Below are 20,381 nucleotides of genomic sequence, written 5' to 3'. Positions count from 1 at the left end.
TCCTAATTTCCACCAGTGGGGGGAAAAAAAGCAGAATCAGGCCAAGTGTTTGTTTTGATAGGACTTGTTTATATGAGAGACTCTAATGTGTCAGATTAGTTACTAGAGTCTATCAAAAAAATGCATGTTTTACATTTTGAAGGAGGAGATATTTACATAATAAAATGTATCAGATCTGAGGAAGCTGTTACTCTCGGGTAAATAATAAGCCTTTTAAGTTTTTTAAAATATGTATTTACATACAACACTTGTTAAAAAGAAGAACAATAAAAGAGATTATGCCACAAAAATGATGTTCACACAACATTTAGGATCGGAATTAAACCCTGAAGAACAGTGAAATTAAGAATTAAGGCTATACCAGTCTTTCCCTTCCATTCCATTGTGCCTGCATCTTAACTGTGGGTCACTTAATATAGTCTATGTGCTACAATACATAAGCACAAAACGGTGTAAGAAAGTAAACAGTAACGTTATCTTTTCTTCAAGCGGCATGAGAGTGCTATGTCAGGGAAGGGGTGTGGCCTAATGGAGAGAGCCCTGGACCAGGACTCAGGAGAGCTGGATTATATTCCTGGCTCTGCCACTAGCCTGCTGGGTGGCCCTGAGCAAATCTATTCTGTTGCCCATCGGTAAAATGATGGTAATCTAACTGATTTCCTTTGTAAAGCACATAGAGATCTAGCGATGAAACGTGCTATATCGGAAGTATTGTAATTGTTGATAAGTAGCCTGCATGTTTTGGAGGAGTGTGAAGCAAAGCTGAGTGGTTCTGTCTGCCTAGCTTAGGGTTTTTCTATAGCACGCTTCACCCTAGTGTCTAAGGGTTTGTCCTGTGCATGTTGAAGGCAATGGCAAAGCGTCGATTGACTCTAATAGTGCAGGATCAGAACCTGTCTTCTGTGCAAGTAAATTAGACCTCCATACTGATGTCTACAGTTGACGTCATAGACTAGGAATTTTGTTCTTCACCCTTTCCAGTTTCTGGGAGCCATCCTGACATCTCTCCCAAAAAGAGGATATGCTTAGAGCCACTGGTAAATGTTGTATTTATATACATTTTTAAAGCAACACCACCCTTGTGATGATTGGGGTTGATCATGAACCATTTGATGAAATTCAATTTCTGTTGCCTGTGCGAGGCAGGAGGTCAGATTAGTTGATATAATAGTCGCTTTTGGCCTTCAAATATATGAAGCTATGAATGACAGATGGTTCCACTAGTAAGAAAACTAAACCCCTTCTCATCTGCTCGTGATTCACCAGAACTCTAAAAGATTCACACTATATGATTCTTCACAAAATAAGAGAGTTGGTGGATTCTGGAGCAGTGAGCACTGATGATTTAACAATATAATGTGAGTTTCAGTAAGCTGCATAGGGCCTGATTTTCAAAAATGCATGTGCAAAATGGTGCATGCTGGAGTTGAGCCTAATTTGCACATGCAGTTACCATAACTGTAAGCATGGTCACTTGCACATACCAATACATGCTTTACATATGCCACAGGTGGAACGGTGCAAATTAGGTGTGAAATTGTATGTGTGCCTTTTTTAAAAAAGTGGCCCTTAATGTAACTTGAACACCAATTTGTTGGATGCTGTATAGAAGAGACTTATATTACTTTTCCCCATCACGATGCTGTCTACAGGCAGACTCTTGTTCTATCTATTCCAGTCATTTTAACTGCTCTGAGATGTGGGTATCTGCAGCAGTCATTTATTTGCAAAAACAAGTGGAGCATCACGGTGACTCAGAATGTCAGAGATCTGACTCTCAGAGGTGCATAGACTAATTGTAACACTAAAATCACTAGCTTAATGCTGCAAATCCTGAAGAGGAACACATCTCTGTATTTGCCCACGTTCATTCAATGTGACTGGAGCAATAACAAAGAGCATGCTAGACAGAATGCTAAGGAGCTAAAGGGTGCCTTGCTAGAAGAGCATGTGGGGACATGATGACAGGGGTGGCAGCAGGAGAGCAGTGCAGCCTGCCACTCCATTACCTCCTTGTAAATGAGAACTCATCAAGACTGCCTGGATACCTTAAAACTTTCTTACGCAACACTGAACCCTATTACTTATTCTAACACAAGTACCTGTGAAATTGCATTAAGGCTCAGAACAATGATTTTATGTGATGAATTGATTTTCGAGAGACTAAATGCATGGAATGGAGTGTGCTCCGTTAAAGCAACTTTAAAAACCAGGAGGGGGGAATGCTCAACCTTTTAGCACCCAAATGTTGGACGGCAGCAATTAAATAGAAAGGAAAGACAAAATATACAAGCATCATAAATTAATAGGGCTGGGAACTTAAAAAGCTATGAACATGACCTTGCCTTTATTTAATACCACTTCATATATAAATATTTTAAAGACGTTGCAGAGACATTTTTGAGTGGGATTTGGAAGGTGTTATTCAAACCCCACGCTTTTAAATGTAAAACCTAGCTGTAGATTATTTTCCTCTTCAGTGCAAACAGGACTGAGACCTTACATTTTTGGCCGGCATTCATTGCAAACTAACACAGTGCTTGTCACCCCACAGTGCTGGCTGCAATGTTATTTTGGCAGCATTAACGCACTCCACAATAATTCACCTCATTGGCCCAGAAAATGGGCTGATGATTTGCTTTAGTCCTCCAAACTTTAAGTGTTGCTTTCTGTTGAATGTTACACTCATCCCATTACTGTAAAACATTGTGGTGATTATTTATTGTAGTTTTAGAAGTGGATCTAGTTATTTCTCAGAGTGTCACCAATTTTCCTCGAAGCATCTTAATGCCCAATTTCCTGTTTTCCTCCTCTTTCTTACAAGGTATGCAATGAGACTCAAGAATTTCACAGGCTCATGTGCCACGGAAGGAGACAAGAAACTAGCAGTTTTATGGTGAGTCCCATTGCAACAATGTGGAAACAGCTAAAATCCTAGAGGACTTTAAAATTACTGAATTACTTAAGCAGCTTACACGAGATCTTTATTCTTGTTTTCCATTAAACTATTAAAGGATAACAAATGGATTTCTTCAGCAGCTGACTAAACATTTATTTGTCTAATTTGTACTGTTCTCAAGTTAGGATTTTAATGCTTTCGTGCATTTTTTTTCTCCATTTGCTTATGTTTCTCAATCTAACCTTGGAAGAGAGACTGCAAAATATAGATCAGCATTTGTTTTATAGTTTATAGGTTTCATTGAGCAATGGAATTAATACAATCCTTTCCTAAATACCGCAGCTACCGATGCTTATCACTCCTCTACTTGAGAATGTTTAAACTAAAGAAAGACCATGCTATGAAGTACTCCAGATCTCTGATGGAATATTTTAAGGTAATCTTTAGTCTGTTTAATTTATGCTGATACAGAATGACTTTCATCCCAGCACTGAGGGCTCATGCAACTCTCACTGCACCACATAAGCCCCACCTTTAACCTCTGCAATGGGAGATGTGGGCAGGATACTTGTGAGGAGCGAATGGAAATGATCCTGTGTTAAAACCTACAGCCATGCTCTGACCAACGTACTGATTCTGGCCTGATTCAGATCTCATTTTCCCCACTTCTGCACTTGACAACTCCCTGCAACTTTAATGGCTTTGTTCCTTGGTCAGCACCTCATCCAGAGCCCTCTGAAGTCATGAGGAGCCTTTCTGTTGACTTCATTGGGCTTAGACCCTACATTCACTGGCCTAGAACCTTCCATGGAATGTATTCCTACTTACTTCAAACTCATTCCGTGTTGAATTTAGGCTACTGGCTCTTGGGGAAAAAACAGTCTGGCTCTGAAGGAAAATTTTGATTGTTTATATTTTACAGTAAACCATTATTTTTTAAACATTTCTTTCTAAGAAAAGGCTTTGAGCCTGATTCTCTTTTAGAAAAAGGCCACTTTACCGTGCTCAAGTTGTGTAAAGGGAATTTAAGGTGCATGTAAATATAATTTACTCTCACTTTAAGACCCCTTGACTCTGCCAGAGCGAAGTGGATTTAAAGTAAATAAGAATCAGGACCATATTTTGAGCAGCAGTTAAAAAATCTCAGAAGTGTTTTTCTAGCGCTTCAAATTGAATGACACAAAAGAGAGACTTCATCTCGTGAAGGTGCTGTGCACTAGTGTAAAATTGGGTAAATGTGCACTAGAAACAGGCTTGAACTGTGTGTGAATTGTATGTTCAGGCTCTCTTTGTATTCAAAGTCTAGGAGACTCACATTTAAGAAAGGAAAATGTTGACAAAATACTATTTTCCTATTGCTACGTTATGCTCTCTGTCTTTTATCTTTGCCACAAAGAAGCCATGGTTCAAAGGTTTTCAATAGGGCAGCTGGGGGAATGCAAAGCCTTTTGTTAAATGGGTTGGGCCTTTAAACAGAGCTGTTGTTCAAACTGAAGTTTTGCACACTTTTCAATGTGGAAGGTGACTCACTAGGTCTTAGGGTGACCAGACAGCAAGTGTGAAAAATTGGGATGGGGTAGGGGAGTAATAGGCACCTATATAAGAAAAAGTCCCGAATATCGTGACTGTCCCTATAAAATTGGGACATCTGGTCACCCTACTAGGCCTGCACTACAGGGACCAGGTTGGGAATTTTTCGACAAAACTTTTTTTCATCAGAAAATACAGATTTATCAAAACCAAAACTGTTTGCAAGACAGGGTCAGTTTAGACAAATTCACTATTTAAAAAACAAAGAAAAAAAATTCAGTAGTGTCAGAATGTCTCATGTTGATATTTTACCAAAAAAAGTTCAGTTTTTCAGGTCAAAACAACTTTTTGAATTGAAATTTAAGTTAATTTATGTTTTAAAATTTTTAAAAAACTAAAAAGTCAAACTCAAAATGTCATGTTTTAAAATCAACAAAACGACATTTGAGATTTTTTTTTTCTTTTCGTCCTGATTTGGGATAAGAAAATTTTTCAAAATCTCAAAAACTCTCATGGGATGGGAAAACTGTTTTCTACTCAGCTCTAACCCACAGCACTCTCCTGATGTTCAGGAGAACTAATGTCAAAGCTGCTTTTTCATTGTTTGAAGTTCTTCCAGATTATTTCAGTGATTCCTCTTCTTTACATGTGTGGACATGCACACAGATATGCAGTACACACACCATCTAATCCAAGCCATTCCATTCTGGGTTGACATGTTTAAGGAAATGCAAAGACCACACAAACAAACCAGTGTTTTCTGTTGGATAGTATTATATAGTTTGGTCAATATTTTCTGAAAGCTATGGTTGAGGAGTGAGAAGAATAAGATCTTATTCCTGGCTACCACTTACTCTCTTTGTGACCTTGAACCTCACATGCAAAATGAGTATGAAAGTAATCAAGTGGATATACTAATAATAATAATTCAAACACTTCACAAAGGTGAAGTGAAATAATTGAATTTTCAGAATGCCTTTTGAAATCTTTTCAGGAAAAGCGCTATATACAGTCACTATATAGAGAGGCAACTTGTTACTCACCTTAGATAACTAAGGCCCTGATTCAACCACCCTTAATGGGAATTGTTGCTGAAAAAGATACTATCCGATCTGAGTAAAGCTAGCCAAGTCTGGGCTTTACCTTTTGTTTGCTTGTGGTAGCACCCGCAATATGCTAGGTACTGTGCCAACACAAAAGAGAGAATGGGTAGGGAAGGTGTGTGTTATACACACTATAAACGCAAGGGAATTCACTCATATCCCTACAATCAGACTCTTCCTCCCCTCATGTTGTACATTCACCTATAATATATGAGATCCCCTAATTCCAAACATCAAACCCCAAGTTTCCTTTGTCTGATGAAAAGTGTGTAGATCCCCCTGAAGGTGGAAAGCCTTTGAAGAGCTTACTTTGCAGAATAAATTTTAGATAAGGATAATTAAACCACTTCTTTATGAACTGCATCTGATTTTACTGGAGTTTTGGTATATCGAGTCTTTTATCAAGTGACTTTCACGCTCCTGATTGGAGCCTACTAATTATTCAACCAGCTATTTTATTATGCACCTGTAATGTTGGGCTGATATTCTGTATGCACCAGAGCTCTTACAGCTAAAACAGGAAGTGCCAGGCCTTGTAATCAATATTAATCTGCTTTAAATCTTACTGGCATCTCCTCCTGAACCAACAGAGAATTATCTCCTGTATTTACCTTTTGGTTTTGTTTCTTGCAGAACTCTTCAAAAGCCTCCCAGGCCCCCTCTCCTTGGGGAGGCAATGGAAAGTGAGTATTGCCATTCAATACTTTGTGATGGAAATACATGGTTAATGGTGAGGGTAAAGGGGAGGAGAGGGATTGTTGTGTTAATCTTTCAAAGGTAAAATTCAGCTCTTACATCATACTAAAACTTTACACAATTTGCTGTCATGTTCCAGTCACACAGCAGGACTGAAAAGTTCATATGGGCTGGTACCAAATTCTTTGACAATTTGATCCTTAAGTCAAATGAGGGCCATAAAAATATGTGTTAATTAGATAGCAAGTACCATGTCATTTCAAGAAGCCAAAGTAAAGTTAACCGCCATTGCAGTGATTTTTTTCAATGATTCGTTCAGTAATGAAACACCAATGAATATTTCATTGATATATGGTAAGTGCTGTTTAATAAAAGTGAAGGCGTAATAGTGGTGAAAATGTGAAGGCACTTAGTCAGCCAATTATCTGAATCTTTATATTAATGCTAAAACACCCTCACCTCCAGTATAAAATCACAGTAACGTAATTATGTTCTGATGCTCAGTGAAGGTATGGCACCATTGCTACCTTACTTTAGGACATGATATATTTTGTACTCTATGACGCAGATTCCTCTTGTTCCCTGTTCAGGGCTATGCATACAAGTCCAGACAAAATTAGTACGTTGCACTTGTCCATATTTCATGAACCAAATGCTAGCTGGTACCTGGAGACAAGTATAACACCCCCTAAATAGGCAAACTAGGGTGCTACAGAAGCAGCTCTGATGTGTGGATGTACCCTGGCTAAGAGGGCACTGAGTAAACAGACCCTGAGTGAGCAGACGTAAGGGAACTTCCAGAGCTTCACAGACGTCCGAAATGAAAAAGTTCAGTCTATCTTACAGCTCTTCAGTTTCTGAGCTTCTCAGAGCAGAGGTCATCGTTAAATGCTTGCAAAGCACCTAGCACCTAGTAAGTGCGACTAAAATAAATAATAATAGTTGTATGGAGAGACAAGGCATGATGACACAATTAACACGCTTATTCCAGAAGGGACTCCACCCCCCAATATGCGGTGTATGGGACAAATTTTGCACCAGCTTCCACCCCAGTAACTCCACTGAGTGCAAACGTATTTGCAGTAATTTAGCCCACTACTTCCATTAGATTTCTCTGGGGGACATGTAAGGAAACATATGAGTGCCACACCTCATCTGGTCATTACATCTGGTCTCTTTCCAGATGTGCAAATTGTGCAGTGCAAGATGTTGCAGGTTTGATGCCGGAGTCACTTGATGAAATTCTCTGGCTGGTATTATGTAGGAAGTCAGATTAGATGATCATGATGGTCTCTTCTGGCTTTAAAAAGCTATGATTCTGTGGTGAAGGAGAAGATTCTTGCCCAGCCTCTGAACGTAATCAGCTGCCACCCAGCATGTGGCTAGCTATCACTTCCATTTGACGCCTAAACTGATCTTACTGTCTTGCAGCTATGAGTTAGTGAGTAAAAGTGCATCTGCTGTGCAATGCCGGCTTCCTTCTTTTACTCAAAGATAGGTGCTTTTATCACATAATAAGAACTAAATGTGAGGAGGCTACTGTTAAAATAGTATACACAATCTCACATACTAAAGAAATGCAGACACAATACTGCAGCCTACCCATAGCTGGGCCCCATGCCACCTAGAAATTACTCATTGGGTCCTCAGAGCAACAAGCAATATCACATTCCACCCTGTAACAAAGTAGTGTGATAGAGTTCACGTGTTACTGCAAAAACGATGGTTCTGGGGCATGGCGTTACCGTGGCAGGAGAAATCACACATATCAGCTGATGTCAGCCAAGAAGAGGAACATAGACTGGAAAGTATCTCCTGGGTCATTAGTCCAGTCCCCTGCATATAATCCCATTCTCCTATTTGGAGGTTGTTCCAGAACCTTACTCCTCTGATGGTTAGAATCCTCCTTATAATTTCCAACCTAAATTTATCTGTGACCAGTTTATACTCAAATGTGTATAATACCTAAGCGGTACAGCTCACAGTTTTGGTCCAAAGGAGGCTTTGCACGCTTTTCTTTTACTTTCAGTTTGGATGAGTTTGGAGCTCATCTGAGCTTTGATTTGTTCAGTCAGTGAAGCACATTTCAGGATTCAAAGCTATGAAAACCTCAGCTTTGCTCCCTGGACATTCAGGCCACTTTTGCTGAAAGAGTTGTGAACCTCTGCAAAGCTGGCCCGAGTTCCAGGCTGGCAATGAAGCAAATTTTCCCTCATTTCATTACAGAAATTTTCCTCAGCTCAGCTGCAATAAGCATGAGGATAGAGAGATCTAATAGACTTGCCACGGTAATAATGGCACTGCACCTTCCCCTGCGCAACAGGCTAGATCCAATGAACAAGGCACTTTATTTGGCTGAAGTGCGTCAGCTTGTTTTAAGTGGCTTTAGCGAAATACTCTTGGTCCCTTTGGATACTGTATGATTGCTAACTGCTCCCAGACCTAATCAAGTGTAGTTCAGCTCTTCTATACATTAAAGATGCTCTTCGGAGTATGTTTGGAGACTCAGAAGTAAAACATTTATGCTGCAGGATACCCTTCAATATAACCCTTTGGCTGTGCAAATAGCTGCTAACTGCTGATGCCGTGTGGGTCTCTTGCTATAGAAGAGCTATGGAGCTCAGACAGGGGAGCCGTTACCGATGATACTCCGGTAGGAGGATGTTTTCTTCCCTTTAGGATAGGAAAGGTGTAGGTGCAGTATAGATCACATCAGTGCTCAAGTCTTCTGTTGGGGCAAATTGTTCCTCTAGTCCAGGAGCTACCTGGCAGCAGCCAGTATGTGCAAGATGTGGGGTGTTCTTCACATATTCTCTCCCCCATGCATAAGTAGGCCTGATCCAGCACCTATAAAAGTCAATAGGAGGCTTTCCATAGAATATTGTGGGTGATGGCTCAGGTGGAACTAGGGTGACCAGATGTTAAGGGGAAAATATCGGGACCGCTGCAGGGGGGTGTTTTGTTTGTTTTTTTACACTCATCCGTCTGGGAGTTTGGCGGCAATTTGGTGGAGACCCCTTCAGCTGTGGACAGTCTTCGGCGGTATTTCAGCGGGGGGTAATAAACCTTGCCGTCAAAGACAGAAGCATGCGCCGCTGAAATACTGCTGAAGACCACCCATGACTGAAGGACTCTCTGCTGCATTTCTGCCGAAGACCAAGAAACAAAATATAGGGACAAATGGCATCCGAACCGTACTCTGGTCGGGGCGCAGGGCAAACTCCTCACAATCGGGACAGTCCAGTTTTTATCGGGACGTCTGGTCACCCCAAGTGGAACAGAAGCAGTGCGGTCTTTCAGCTGCTCCACAGCTGGAGCAGTGATAGCTGCCTGACAGGGAAAGGGGCATGTAATCCCCCTCGGCAACATTTGGCCCCTTTCTTCCATACTGAGGGGCCCAGAAGCAATTCAGCCTGTATTTAAAGTGTTTTTATGACAATCCAATACATTTGTTTGGTTCCAAATTGGGGGGGGGGGGAATAAAATTTAGAACCCTTATTTTTGTTCAGAAAGACCAATTTTCAAGGAGAATAGCTGTGCGTGAGCATTCAGTGCCGTAAAGTCCTAAATATGTGAGATTGCAGTGGATGACCTCCATGCTGTCTGCAGCCAGCAGGTGATTCCTAATTGCTGGTGTTAGAATTAAAAGAAAATCTATATGAGAACATTAGTGCTGCATTAAGTAGGTAACTTAAAACGCTGCTCTTTATAAAACAGTGTGCAGACGAACGGCTGGCAATTAGAAACAAATCTTCATAGCAAGCCTTAAAGAACCCTATAGAGATATTCATAATTGTACAGTACCCTAAGCGCCTAATACTGCTCTGCAGGGTGCTTTTAAGAATTGCACTTTGCTTATTGTGGTGACTGTATTTGTAGCAAACTGTCATTGTGGTTTCCACAAAATTCTTTGATAATAATAAGCCAATATTACACATTGAGTGTTTTCTAACTGCCAATAGCAGCTTCTGGCAGCAGGTAGAAAAATCATTACAGTTATGAGATACTTCTTTCTCTGAAAGATTGCTATATTTGTCAGAGGTTTGTTTTTTTTTAAATAACAGGTGCATTTGTGGGGGGAATTAAAGCCCTTTTTTAATTTCAATCAGTCCCAGTTTATAAATCTCTCCTCTCTTGTAAAGCAGGAGATCAGCACTGACCATCAACTCTGGACTGGGTCTAGATTTGATGTTAAGGTTCCAAGTCTGCTGGGGAGAGACATGAAGCAGGGTGACCAGATGTCCCGATTTTATAGGGACAGTCCTGATGTTTGGAGCTTTGTCTTATATAGATGCCTAATACCTCCCACCCCATCCTGATTTTTCACACTTGCTATCTGGTCACCCTAAAATGAAGTGATATGGGTGCTAGAATAATTCTCCTTTCTTTTTTCCAGGAGCACAGAGACTCCATCCCCCATGTCTCTCAGTCCATCTCCAGTCAGTTCTGTAGGGAGCAGTACAGGCACTACTGGGTCCTCATCAGCAGGAACCATCACCATCCCCCAGCGCATCCACCATATGGCTGCCAGCCATGTAAATATCACCAACAACGTCTTGCGGAGCTATGAGCACTGGGACATGGCTGACAAACTGACTAAGGAGAACAAAGGTGGCTTGTTCAGTTTCTTCCTTTTGCTATTTTGGTAGCTGAAATGCAGTTATTATTTTAGTTATCATTGGGCCTCCGGAACTCAGAGTATAAACCTCTGCAGTTTGAGCAAACGGACCAGGTCCCCTTGCTGGGGATAGTAGCCAACTCATATCATCTGTGTATCAAGCACAACAGGAGGCCGTGTAACACACACTGAACAGTGGGTTATAAAAGCAGCTGGCAAATAACTGAACAAAGTGGTGCCTGCTTCTGAGTTGGTGAATATGTTCCCCATTTCAGCCTATCACAGAGTACTGAGGCTCTTTTCGTATTGCGGTCGTCATCCAGTAAAGATTACTCAAATGTAAGCAAGGATAATAAGTGAACATTAGATGTTCTCTTTGTCCACCTGTGAGCCTGATTATGACACGTTCTCTGGAAACCATGACCTTGACTTTCCCAAGATCCGTCCGTGATTCAGTTAATTTATTCAGATCAAGCATAAGTCTTTACCATGGTTGGCACAGAGCAGTGCTGGCAGGCAGTTCATGGCTGGTTTACAATGACTTCAATGAAGTAGGAGGTGGGGTGTAACTAAAGGCTAAATTTGGCTCACTAGGGACAAACCATAGACGGCCACTACATCCCTCAGCCCGTGCCGCTTCCCGCAGCCCCCATTGGCCTGGAGCGGTGAACCACAGCCAGTGGGAGCTGCAATTGGCCAAACCAGCTGATGCAGCAGGTAAACAAACTGGCCCGGCCCACAGGGGGCTTACCCTCACAGGCCGCAGGCCAGAGGTTGCCAATCCCTGCCATAGACCATCATTCAGGTTGAAATAAATGGCAAAGTTCCCCTGGACTTCAATAATGCAGGAACAAGGCCTAACTGGACAATGTTCTGCTCGTGATTTTCTCATCTCATTAGATCAGAATAAAATCTTATATAGGTGCCTGCAGCTCGATGTTGCTCCCATTAAAGTCAATGGCAAATTTCCACTGACGTTAGTGGGAGCAGGGTCGGCGCTTGTAGTGTTCTACCTTGGCATGATAACTAGAACCAGGGACAATATTAACGTACATGTCAAGACCTCCCCACCATTTCCGGTGTTAATATACATTAGTAAATTTGCTAGCAGTGCAATCATTTGGGATTTTTTTCTGTAGCTGCATCCATTTTCAAAAGATGCTGAAGTAATTCCTTTTTAAATGTGCTGCAGAATTTTATCAGTGGCAATGCAGAAGGGTGTTCAGATAGGAGAATGAGATGACAATAATCGTATAATTAGCTCTGTGTGTTGTGGAGTTGTTAAATGTTCTGCTGGATATTGAATCAAAATAGCTCGGGCATTCAGCCAGCAGACAGAAAATGTACCCAGCAAATGTTGTTATCAGTCCTGGAGCTAGATGGGGAAGAAGCCGCTGAATCTCATTCTGCATCTTTATGCCCCACTCTCTTCTTTGTTCTCATTTTGATTTATGTTCAAATGAGCCTGGTCTTACAAATGCCTTATGAGAGTAATCCCTATTCACATGAGTAGATCCATTGACTTTAGTGGGACTAGTTGCATCAGTAAAGGTTTCTCACATGAGCAAGATTTAGAGGATTGAGCCCCTAGTCTTAAATTTCTTTCCTTTTCTTTCCTTTTTTCATAGTCTGCAGTGGACACAAAGCTTGTGTTGCTGTTTAATTTCATTTTGGTATTAGAAGCCATTGAAGGGAAAAATGAAGTTTACAGCACTTCATATTGTGTCCTCTTTTGCATTTTGGGCAGAGAGACACATTTTCTAGTTAAATATTAGCTTAAAAATGCATATTTGAACACTGTTATACTATAATTTGAAATTTGGGTAGAACTAAAAGATACATGCTAATATAAGTTTTTCTACTATAGTCACTTCATTGAAATCTACAGGTTTTCAATATATTGCATGACAATATACTGGGGGAAGGGATAGCTCAGTGGTTTGAGCATTGGCCTGCTAGGGTTTTGAGTTCAATCCTTGAGGGGGCCACTTAGGGATCTGGGACAAAAATTGGTCCTGCTAGTGAAGGCAGGGGGACTGGACTCAGTGACCTTTCAAGGTCCCTTCCAGTTCTAGGAGATTGGTATATCTCCAATTATTATTATTATATTAAATGTCTTTGATGGGCAAATAAAAATATTTCAACATGAGAAATAAGTTTCATGAAAACTAGCTTCAATAATAATAGTTATTAGTGCTTTTCATTTGTAGATCTCAAAGTTTTGTACAAAAGTCATTGTTAGAGCTGATCAAAACATAGTTGGTTGGTTAGTTTTGTTTTCCCTGCAGAAAATGTCAAATTTTTGGTGAACAGTCAAAATTTGAAATATTTCCAGCTGGAAGTGCCCCAACTGTGCTTCATGGGAGTTGTAGTTCAGGTGTCTCATATTTCCATTCTCCTCTGTGGAACAGGCTCCCTAAATGGACTACATCTTCCCCTTTTCAGTGTGGGAAATCTGATGGGAATCTGAAATTAGACTTTAAAAAAAGTTTTGACATTTAAAGAAATTATTATTTATTTGAACATACAATCGTGAAGATCACTTGGTGGGAAAAAACACAGGAAGGAAGATTAAAGTACCTGCTAGTTGCCATTTCTTTACATACCTGGTGATATCCCTAAGCTTTTTTTACCTTTTACCTCCAGCCATACTGCTTTGTTCTGTGATACAGTCATATCTCACCAGGTGATCAGATTGTTTGCAGTGTTGTTGTAGCCATGGTGGTCTCAGGATATGAGACAGACATGGTAGATAAGGTAATATCTTTTATTGCACCAACTTCTGTTGGTGGAAGGGACAACTTTCAAACTTCACAGAGCTGTTTAAGTCTGGGGAAGCACGAAATACAAGGTGGGACACATTGTTAAGCATAAGGAGTTAACACATGTTGTGGGAAATCATTTCAAATGAAGTGGGCAATTGAGAATTAGATTGTTAAGCATAAGGGGGTCACACATGCTGTAGGACAGTGGTTCTCAAAGTTGGTCCGCCACTTGTTCAGGGAAAGCCCCTGGCTGGCCGGGCCAGTTTGTTTACCTGCCACGTCTGCAGGGTCAGCCGATTGCGGCTCCCACTGGCCATGGTTCGCCACTCCAGGCCAATGGGGGCTGCGGGAACAGCGGCCAGCAAATCCCTCAGTCCACACCACTTCCCACAGCCCCCATTGGCCCGAGATATCTTGTCATGAATCACTCATGTATGCTAGGTCTGCAGGCTCCTGAGCTTCTGAGAACACACTAGTTGTTTCATAACCACTGAGCTTGAAATAATCTTCAATTAATGTATTTCTGCACAGTTACCTGAAACAATGACTCCATTTCCTGTGTTACAGAGTTCTTTGTAGACCTGGACTCAGTCATGGGACCATTAACACAACACACCAGTATGACCAGTTTGGTCCGTTACGTTCGACAAGGACTTCACTGGCTCCGCATTGAGGCGCATTTGTTGTAGTGACTGCTGCCCTCTTCATAACATCCCCATCAGTCTACCTCTACCAGCGCACAGACGATCACTGGTGGAACTCCGCTCATTTCTGGAACTTGATTCATGTAACTTCATTTTTATTGCCTTTTTTGATATCTTATCTATTGGAAGTAGAAGTCACCATAAATGGAACTTATGACTCAGAGCAGTATGTGTTGTACCATCTAATCATTTTTGACAATTTGTATGCCTTGCGTCTCCTGGATCCTGCTATCCTTATGTGCTTTATGGAACGGTACATTCCCTGCAGTATTGTTTTAAGTCGACACTGCCTTCAAGTGAAAATAAAAAAAGCACTTTGAGAAGATATGGATTCCTGAGAAATAGTACAAAACGTCTTAAATATATGAGGGTATATACGAAAATTCTCTTCTGAAATAAATTAGTAGAAGTTATAGCCATTCACTCAGAATTGTCCTTTGAACCCAAGCCAACCTGTTCACTGCTTAGTTCTGGCATCGTTACCTGCAGCTGTTTATCGCTAAGATTTCCTACTTTATATAGGCCTGATCTCTAAAAAAGGACTCTGAACATCTTATAGGTATGTAGCGTAAAATCACCAAAGATGTTAAAAGATATAAGATTGGGAGGAATGATTAAAGAAAGATGCCACACTACACAATGAGGTTTTGATATTCTTTAATGTTGGCTTAACAGTTTAAGTGGGCAGAACAAGGCAGCTGATCAGACAATTTCAAAATGTTAGCTTTTATAGTCTTAGCTACCATTCATGTACTCAATCGGTGAATTTTCTTTCAGTCCTACTGTTTGGTCTCCAGCAAATATTCCTCCATGATTTTTCTTGGCAAAACAATCTCCTCTTGCATAGCGACTCAGTGACAGCACATCTTAACAGGAGTGCTACATTATAAACATTGATATTGTATGTGAAAGTATGGATTCTCGATGAGATTCACTAGTAATTTAACTGACTGCTTCTGAGGCACTTCTAACATCCTGTGGCATTAATTTACGCCTGTTTTGTTGATTTCAAAGCTTTAGAAGCAGACACTATTATCTTACTTTTTTGAAAACAATGAAAAATTAAAGGAAATCGCTAGATTTACCCAAAAACAACATATTTGCTTCATAATGTCCATGAATACTTCAGTCTCCCAATTCTCCAAATTACCCATTTTCCAAATTCCATTTTTATTTACCCACGCTGTCATATTTTGACCATTCCTTTAACGCATGCATAATCATGAGACAATTCAGAGAAAATTTCAAAGCAATCTTGAATAAATGAGACTGTTTCATTCACTCGTTCTTTTTTTTTTTCTTTCTAAGCTGCGCTGCTCTTGTGGCAGCCCTGCAGGAAGCAATGGTGCATGAAACAAAACAAAATGAATTTATATCAGTAATTCACAAGACTTTAAATGGCCTCATATCATTCTTGATGTAATGCCGGCACATCTTATCGAACTGTAAATTTCATCTATATAAACAAAAAAAAACCCTCCTGGCAATGTAAATATCATTCTATGTCACATCTCACTGAAATAACATGACAGATGTATTAAGTATCATCCAGACATTATTTAATTGTAATTGCCTTTTGATATATAAGCCTGTATATCCTTTAATCGGGCAAGATATTAGATTCTACTCACTGGATTGTGACCAGATAAATAGGACAAATTTGCATTTAAACGGTTCAGACTGCTAGGTTTTTAAAACAGGTCTTGCACATTTCCAATAAGGATTGTGCCCAATCCATATTTTAAGATAAACATCTCTTTTTAAACAATTGTGTATTAGCTCCTATTAATAAAAACCTTTAAAAATTCTATAAATCATAATATTTTGATCCACAGCAAGGTCTTGTAAATGTAGCCAGGGTGGGATGTATGTCATTAGATAAATCATGCTGATAGGGTAGTCTATAAAAGGCAGAACATGCACATCCTGGATTATTTTCACATTCCTGTTCCTACAGTAAACAACATGCCCTTATCTGTTCTTTGAGGGGTTCATTAACATATGCTTAATATATGGAGATATACCTATCTCATAGAACTGGAAGGGACCCTGAAAGGCCATTGAGTCCAGTCCTCTACCTTCAGTAGCAGGATCAAGTGCTGATTTTGCCCCAGATCCCTAAGTGGCCCCCTCAAGGACTGAGCTCGCAGCCCTGGGTTTAGCAGGCCAATGCTCAAACCACTGAGATATCCCTCCCCCAAAAGAACTTATCATGCTGATTCTGGCCCCATTTCTCTAATGAATAAAACCAGGATAACAAGAAACCTTCATAAATATAAAAAGAGGGTGATTTTTCAAACATGCACCTTTTTTAACAGATGAGCGTAGGTGTTTCTGATAACTGAACTGAAGTATTGATAGGTTGGTTGTGACCTAAGTTTTCCATTCTCTTTGTAATGCCTCTCCTATTGGATTGACTATCTATTCCGCCTAATTAAGAACATTGTTCTCCCTTATTATTTTAACATAGACTGAAATCCTAGACTGCCATGGATTTACGAAGGATATATATATACATCTTGAAATACAATCTTCAGAGACATGACTGTTCTGAGAGTCAGCTACCGTCCCCAAGTCAGGGTATTATTTTTCCCCTGTTGCTTGTAGTAAACAGACACCTATCTCAAAATTTAACATACATTCACATCTCCTTTACCTAGACAGCTTAGAGAATAAGCCCACCTGATTTTGCCTCCTGTGACTTAGTTTGAAATGTGTATTGAATCAATGATACGATTATAATAAGTCCAGCAGTGAAACCTAGGATCACAAGCCAACATGCTGTTTAGCGGTCTTGCTTCAAGAGCAGCTTAGAAACAAATTAAATATGGAGAGTGAATTACCTTCCTATCCCTGAGCATGATGCTTCTTTTGGGTTAGTTATTAAGGATTATTGCACTTTTATAGGCACTATATTCATTGCCTTTCAAATGGCAACATGGCATCTTCCTGGAGTAATTTTGCTCTTGAAATTATAATTTCAAGTAGATTTCATTGAATGAAATTGTTTTCTTGTTTTGAAGGGGAAGCATTTTGATGTATGAGGAGGTATCTGTTTGGGCTTTTTCTCTGTCACCCTGTCAGAAATGCCAACCTCAAGCATTCAAAGATCATGAGTGAGGCCCCCAAAATTATGAGGCTGTCTTAAAATCATGAGGTTTTTTTCCATAGCATATTTTTTGTGTTCCTTTTATTTGTCTTATCATTACTGAGTCTCTAAGCAACACTCAAGTCAGGTTTTTCAAGTGTTCCTCCATAGCCAGGAAAACTAGAAATAGCCTTTTTTTTTTTTTTTTAAATGGAAGTGAGATGCTCGTGCAATTTCCTGTTACCTGCAGCTGGGTTTTCAGAAAGACACCAAATATTGCAAGACTCATGATAACATTGCAAGAGGTAGCCTGTTAAATAATGTGTAGATCGATATGTGTAGTGCTGTTGTAAAGGGAACACACACGCTAAGGACTAACGTCTAAAATATCAGGAATCCAGCAGCACAAAATGACAGTGCAGCAAAGTCCAAAGTGCTTGAGCAAGGTCCTTACACACCTTCTTGTGGGCTTCATTGGTCTTAAATGGTGTGTATGGCCTTGTACCTACTCTGAGAACAGTAGGTATCTCCAGCCGCATGATGTTCAATAAGGAACTGAGGTCCATAATAGTAGATGTTCTTGAGCAGAAAGCTTAGGAGAGCTACCATATGCCTCCTATGGTTCCATCAGTTCCTAGCCTGAAATACAGGGCTAGCTTTTTCTAGGGCACCTCTCACTCAAGCAAACTTCCTTTGCAAGTAGGGAAAGTTTGGACCTGAATACAAATTGCAGGATTTGGTCCATTGTTCACACTTCTTTAGCTTTGCTTATTTAAATAAATTAAAAAAATTAAATCTGGATTTTTATTTTTTTCCAGTTGAACTCGTCGTTTTGTTGCTAGCCTTTGGTGGCATCCTTCCCAGCATGTTTGGCCTAGTTGAATTTTGCCCTCTTCTTGTTAGTGCATGGCCTTTGGACCCTTGATCACTTAATAACCTCAGTGTGTAAATACTGATTGTTTTATTTATAGTTGACCTCATTGGAAAGATAGGGGAGATCTTTTGTCTTTCAAGGTCTTATGAAACAAAGTGATTGGCATCCTAGTTTAGTACATAAGAGGCTAACTCTGAACCTTTAGCTAGAATTAATTTCTGGGATGCTTCTAAATTATTCTTCCCTAAAAACTTTTTGACCAACTTTTAGCTACTTTGAAGGAAATATTTTTGTCATGTTGTTTTTGTGGGTATTTAATTCTATTTTTTTAAACAAATTATTATTTCAGGGAAAGAAAACTTAGGCTGAAAGGCCCAGTTGCAACAATAGGACCTTTAATAAATGTTTGGAGATGTAAGAAAAGTTTGGTTACAAGGAAGTGAGCACTGAGCTTCCTTGATGATGCATTACTTTTATGTGGCAGTGGGGATATTAATGTGTCCCTCTGTAGAAAAGGGCCCTTACTCCCAGTCAGATAATGTACACCATTCTCTTGTCCCAAGCAAACTGAAGTACAGTAGAAAGCAATGGCATCTGCACGGGCTTGATCCTGCACTCACTGAAATCAGTGGCATAGCTCCCATTGATTTTCATCATGCAGGATCAGGTCTTTTATGCATATTCCATCAACATACCATAGGGCGTATTTGCCATGCTACTCAGACCATCAGACCATCCAGTATCCTTCCTACAGCAGTGACCAGTGCCTGACACATCTGAGGAAGGCAAAAAAAGTCTCAATACACATATAATACTGTATATTAAACATATTGTGTGTGTATCATCTAGCTGTACAGGCCCCACCCACTGAGGTGCTGTTACAGAACATGAAAGGGCCTTTGAATTGCCAGAAAGTCTGCCTGATTTTATTGTATTTCGGTGGGCATTTTGGAGCAGGAAAGATTGCAAGAAAGTTTAAAAATAAGGGCCACTCCCCCATCCTTGCACCATTTGCACATTTTACTTTATGTAGCATTTAATGATCAAATGTGTGCCCTCTAGAAGTGATTTTTATAAAGGCAAATAAATAAGCTAAATCGTCTTAGTACTGGAAGGGGTCCATTTCTTGACCGTCCCTACACTTCCATAACAGAAAATCTGGTTTTGTCCAGTTTTTGTACAGTGTCTAGTACAATTGGGGTCCTGGTCCTTGACTGAGGAGAAGAAGCCCCAAAGACACAAAAACATATCCAGGCATTCTTTATTTGTCTCATAATGTATAGGCTAAGTGCTCAGAGCAACCAATGTTTTCCCCTGGTTAAAGTTCAGTTGTGATCATGTTTTGGGGGTCTGTTACACAGCCTGTCTCCAAGTTTTACTCTCGACAGTTTTATTTCCGCTAGCACTTTTCAAAGTGTTTTGATTTATTTGGAGGGGGGGCCTTCAGACAGCAACATGCCTGATTTTCATCTCACGCCAGTTTAAATCCATTGAAGTCAAAGGGCCTGACCTGGCGCTCATGCAGCATGTAGACCAATGTGACTCAGTAGGTTTACACTGGCAGAAATTAGTGCTGTTTCAAACAAAAGGAGTTACGGAGTAAAACTGGTGTTAGATGAGAACCTTACTGTGCCAGAAGATACTTTATGAGAAATACCATGGAGATAAATTGTCCTTGGAATCAGAGGGTACATAGAAATATGTATGGCAGCACTGTTACATGTTCCTCATGGTAGAAATGTGAAGCCCTGTTTAATGAACTTGGAACCCTACTGAAGAAAAGGTGACTTCATGAGTGTGACTTTGTGAATTTGACCTGTTTGTACATCTATGAAAAGGGGATTTATTAATATTGCTACGTGTGATGAAACATGTTGGCTGTGATATGATGTCATGAGAAGGCCTTGTGCACCACAAGCTGGTCTGACGAATGAACCCGCCTTACTGTGCGGTTCCGTGACACAGTGCAGTAACACTGTCATTACAATCACTTTCTTGTAGCAAGGTCATTTTTTTCCCCACAGAACTTCACCAAGGACTGAGTCCAGGGACCCAGAAACCAGCCCACGTAGCAGTCTGTGGCCTGGGTACCTCTGGCATATGT

General features: G+C 40.3%; 1 protein-coding gene across 2 annotated transcripts in view; it reads left to right on the top strand.

Annotated features, from left to right (window-relative positions):
* The window catches only part of AFF2 (ALF transcription elongation factor 2), a 401,898-nt gene extending 385,718 nt beyond the window's left edge, over positions 1-16,180 (top strand). For both annotated transcript variants that reach the window (XM_032779822.2, XM_032779821.2), the window contains exons 17-21: positions 2,825-2,896; positions 3,242-3,335; positions 6,166-6,215; positions 10,625-10,839; positions 14,179-16,180. In XM_032779822.2, the coding sequence (XP_032635713.1) occupies positions 2,825-2,896; positions 3,242-3,335; positions 6,166-6,215; positions 10,625-10,839; positions 14,179-14,300 (553 nt within the window). In that variant the 3' untranslated portion in view covers positions 14,301-16,180. The remainder of the gene's footprint in view (positions 1-2,824; positions 2,897-3,241; positions 3,336-6,165; positions 6,216-10,624; positions 10,840-14,178) is intronic.
* Positions 16,181-20,381: the final 4,201 nt, after the last annotated feature.

This window comes from Chelonoidis abingdonii, chromosome 8 (assembly GCF_003597395.2).
Source record: "Chelonoidis abingdonii isolate Lonesome George chromosome 8, CheloAbing_2.0, whole genome shotgun sequence".
Lineage (NCBI taxonomy): Eukaryota > Metazoa > Chordata > Testudines > Testudinidae > Chelonoidis > Chelonoidis abingdonii.
Note: the sequence above shows the minus strand (reverse complement) of the source record. Positions and strands in the feature narration are given on the sequence as shown.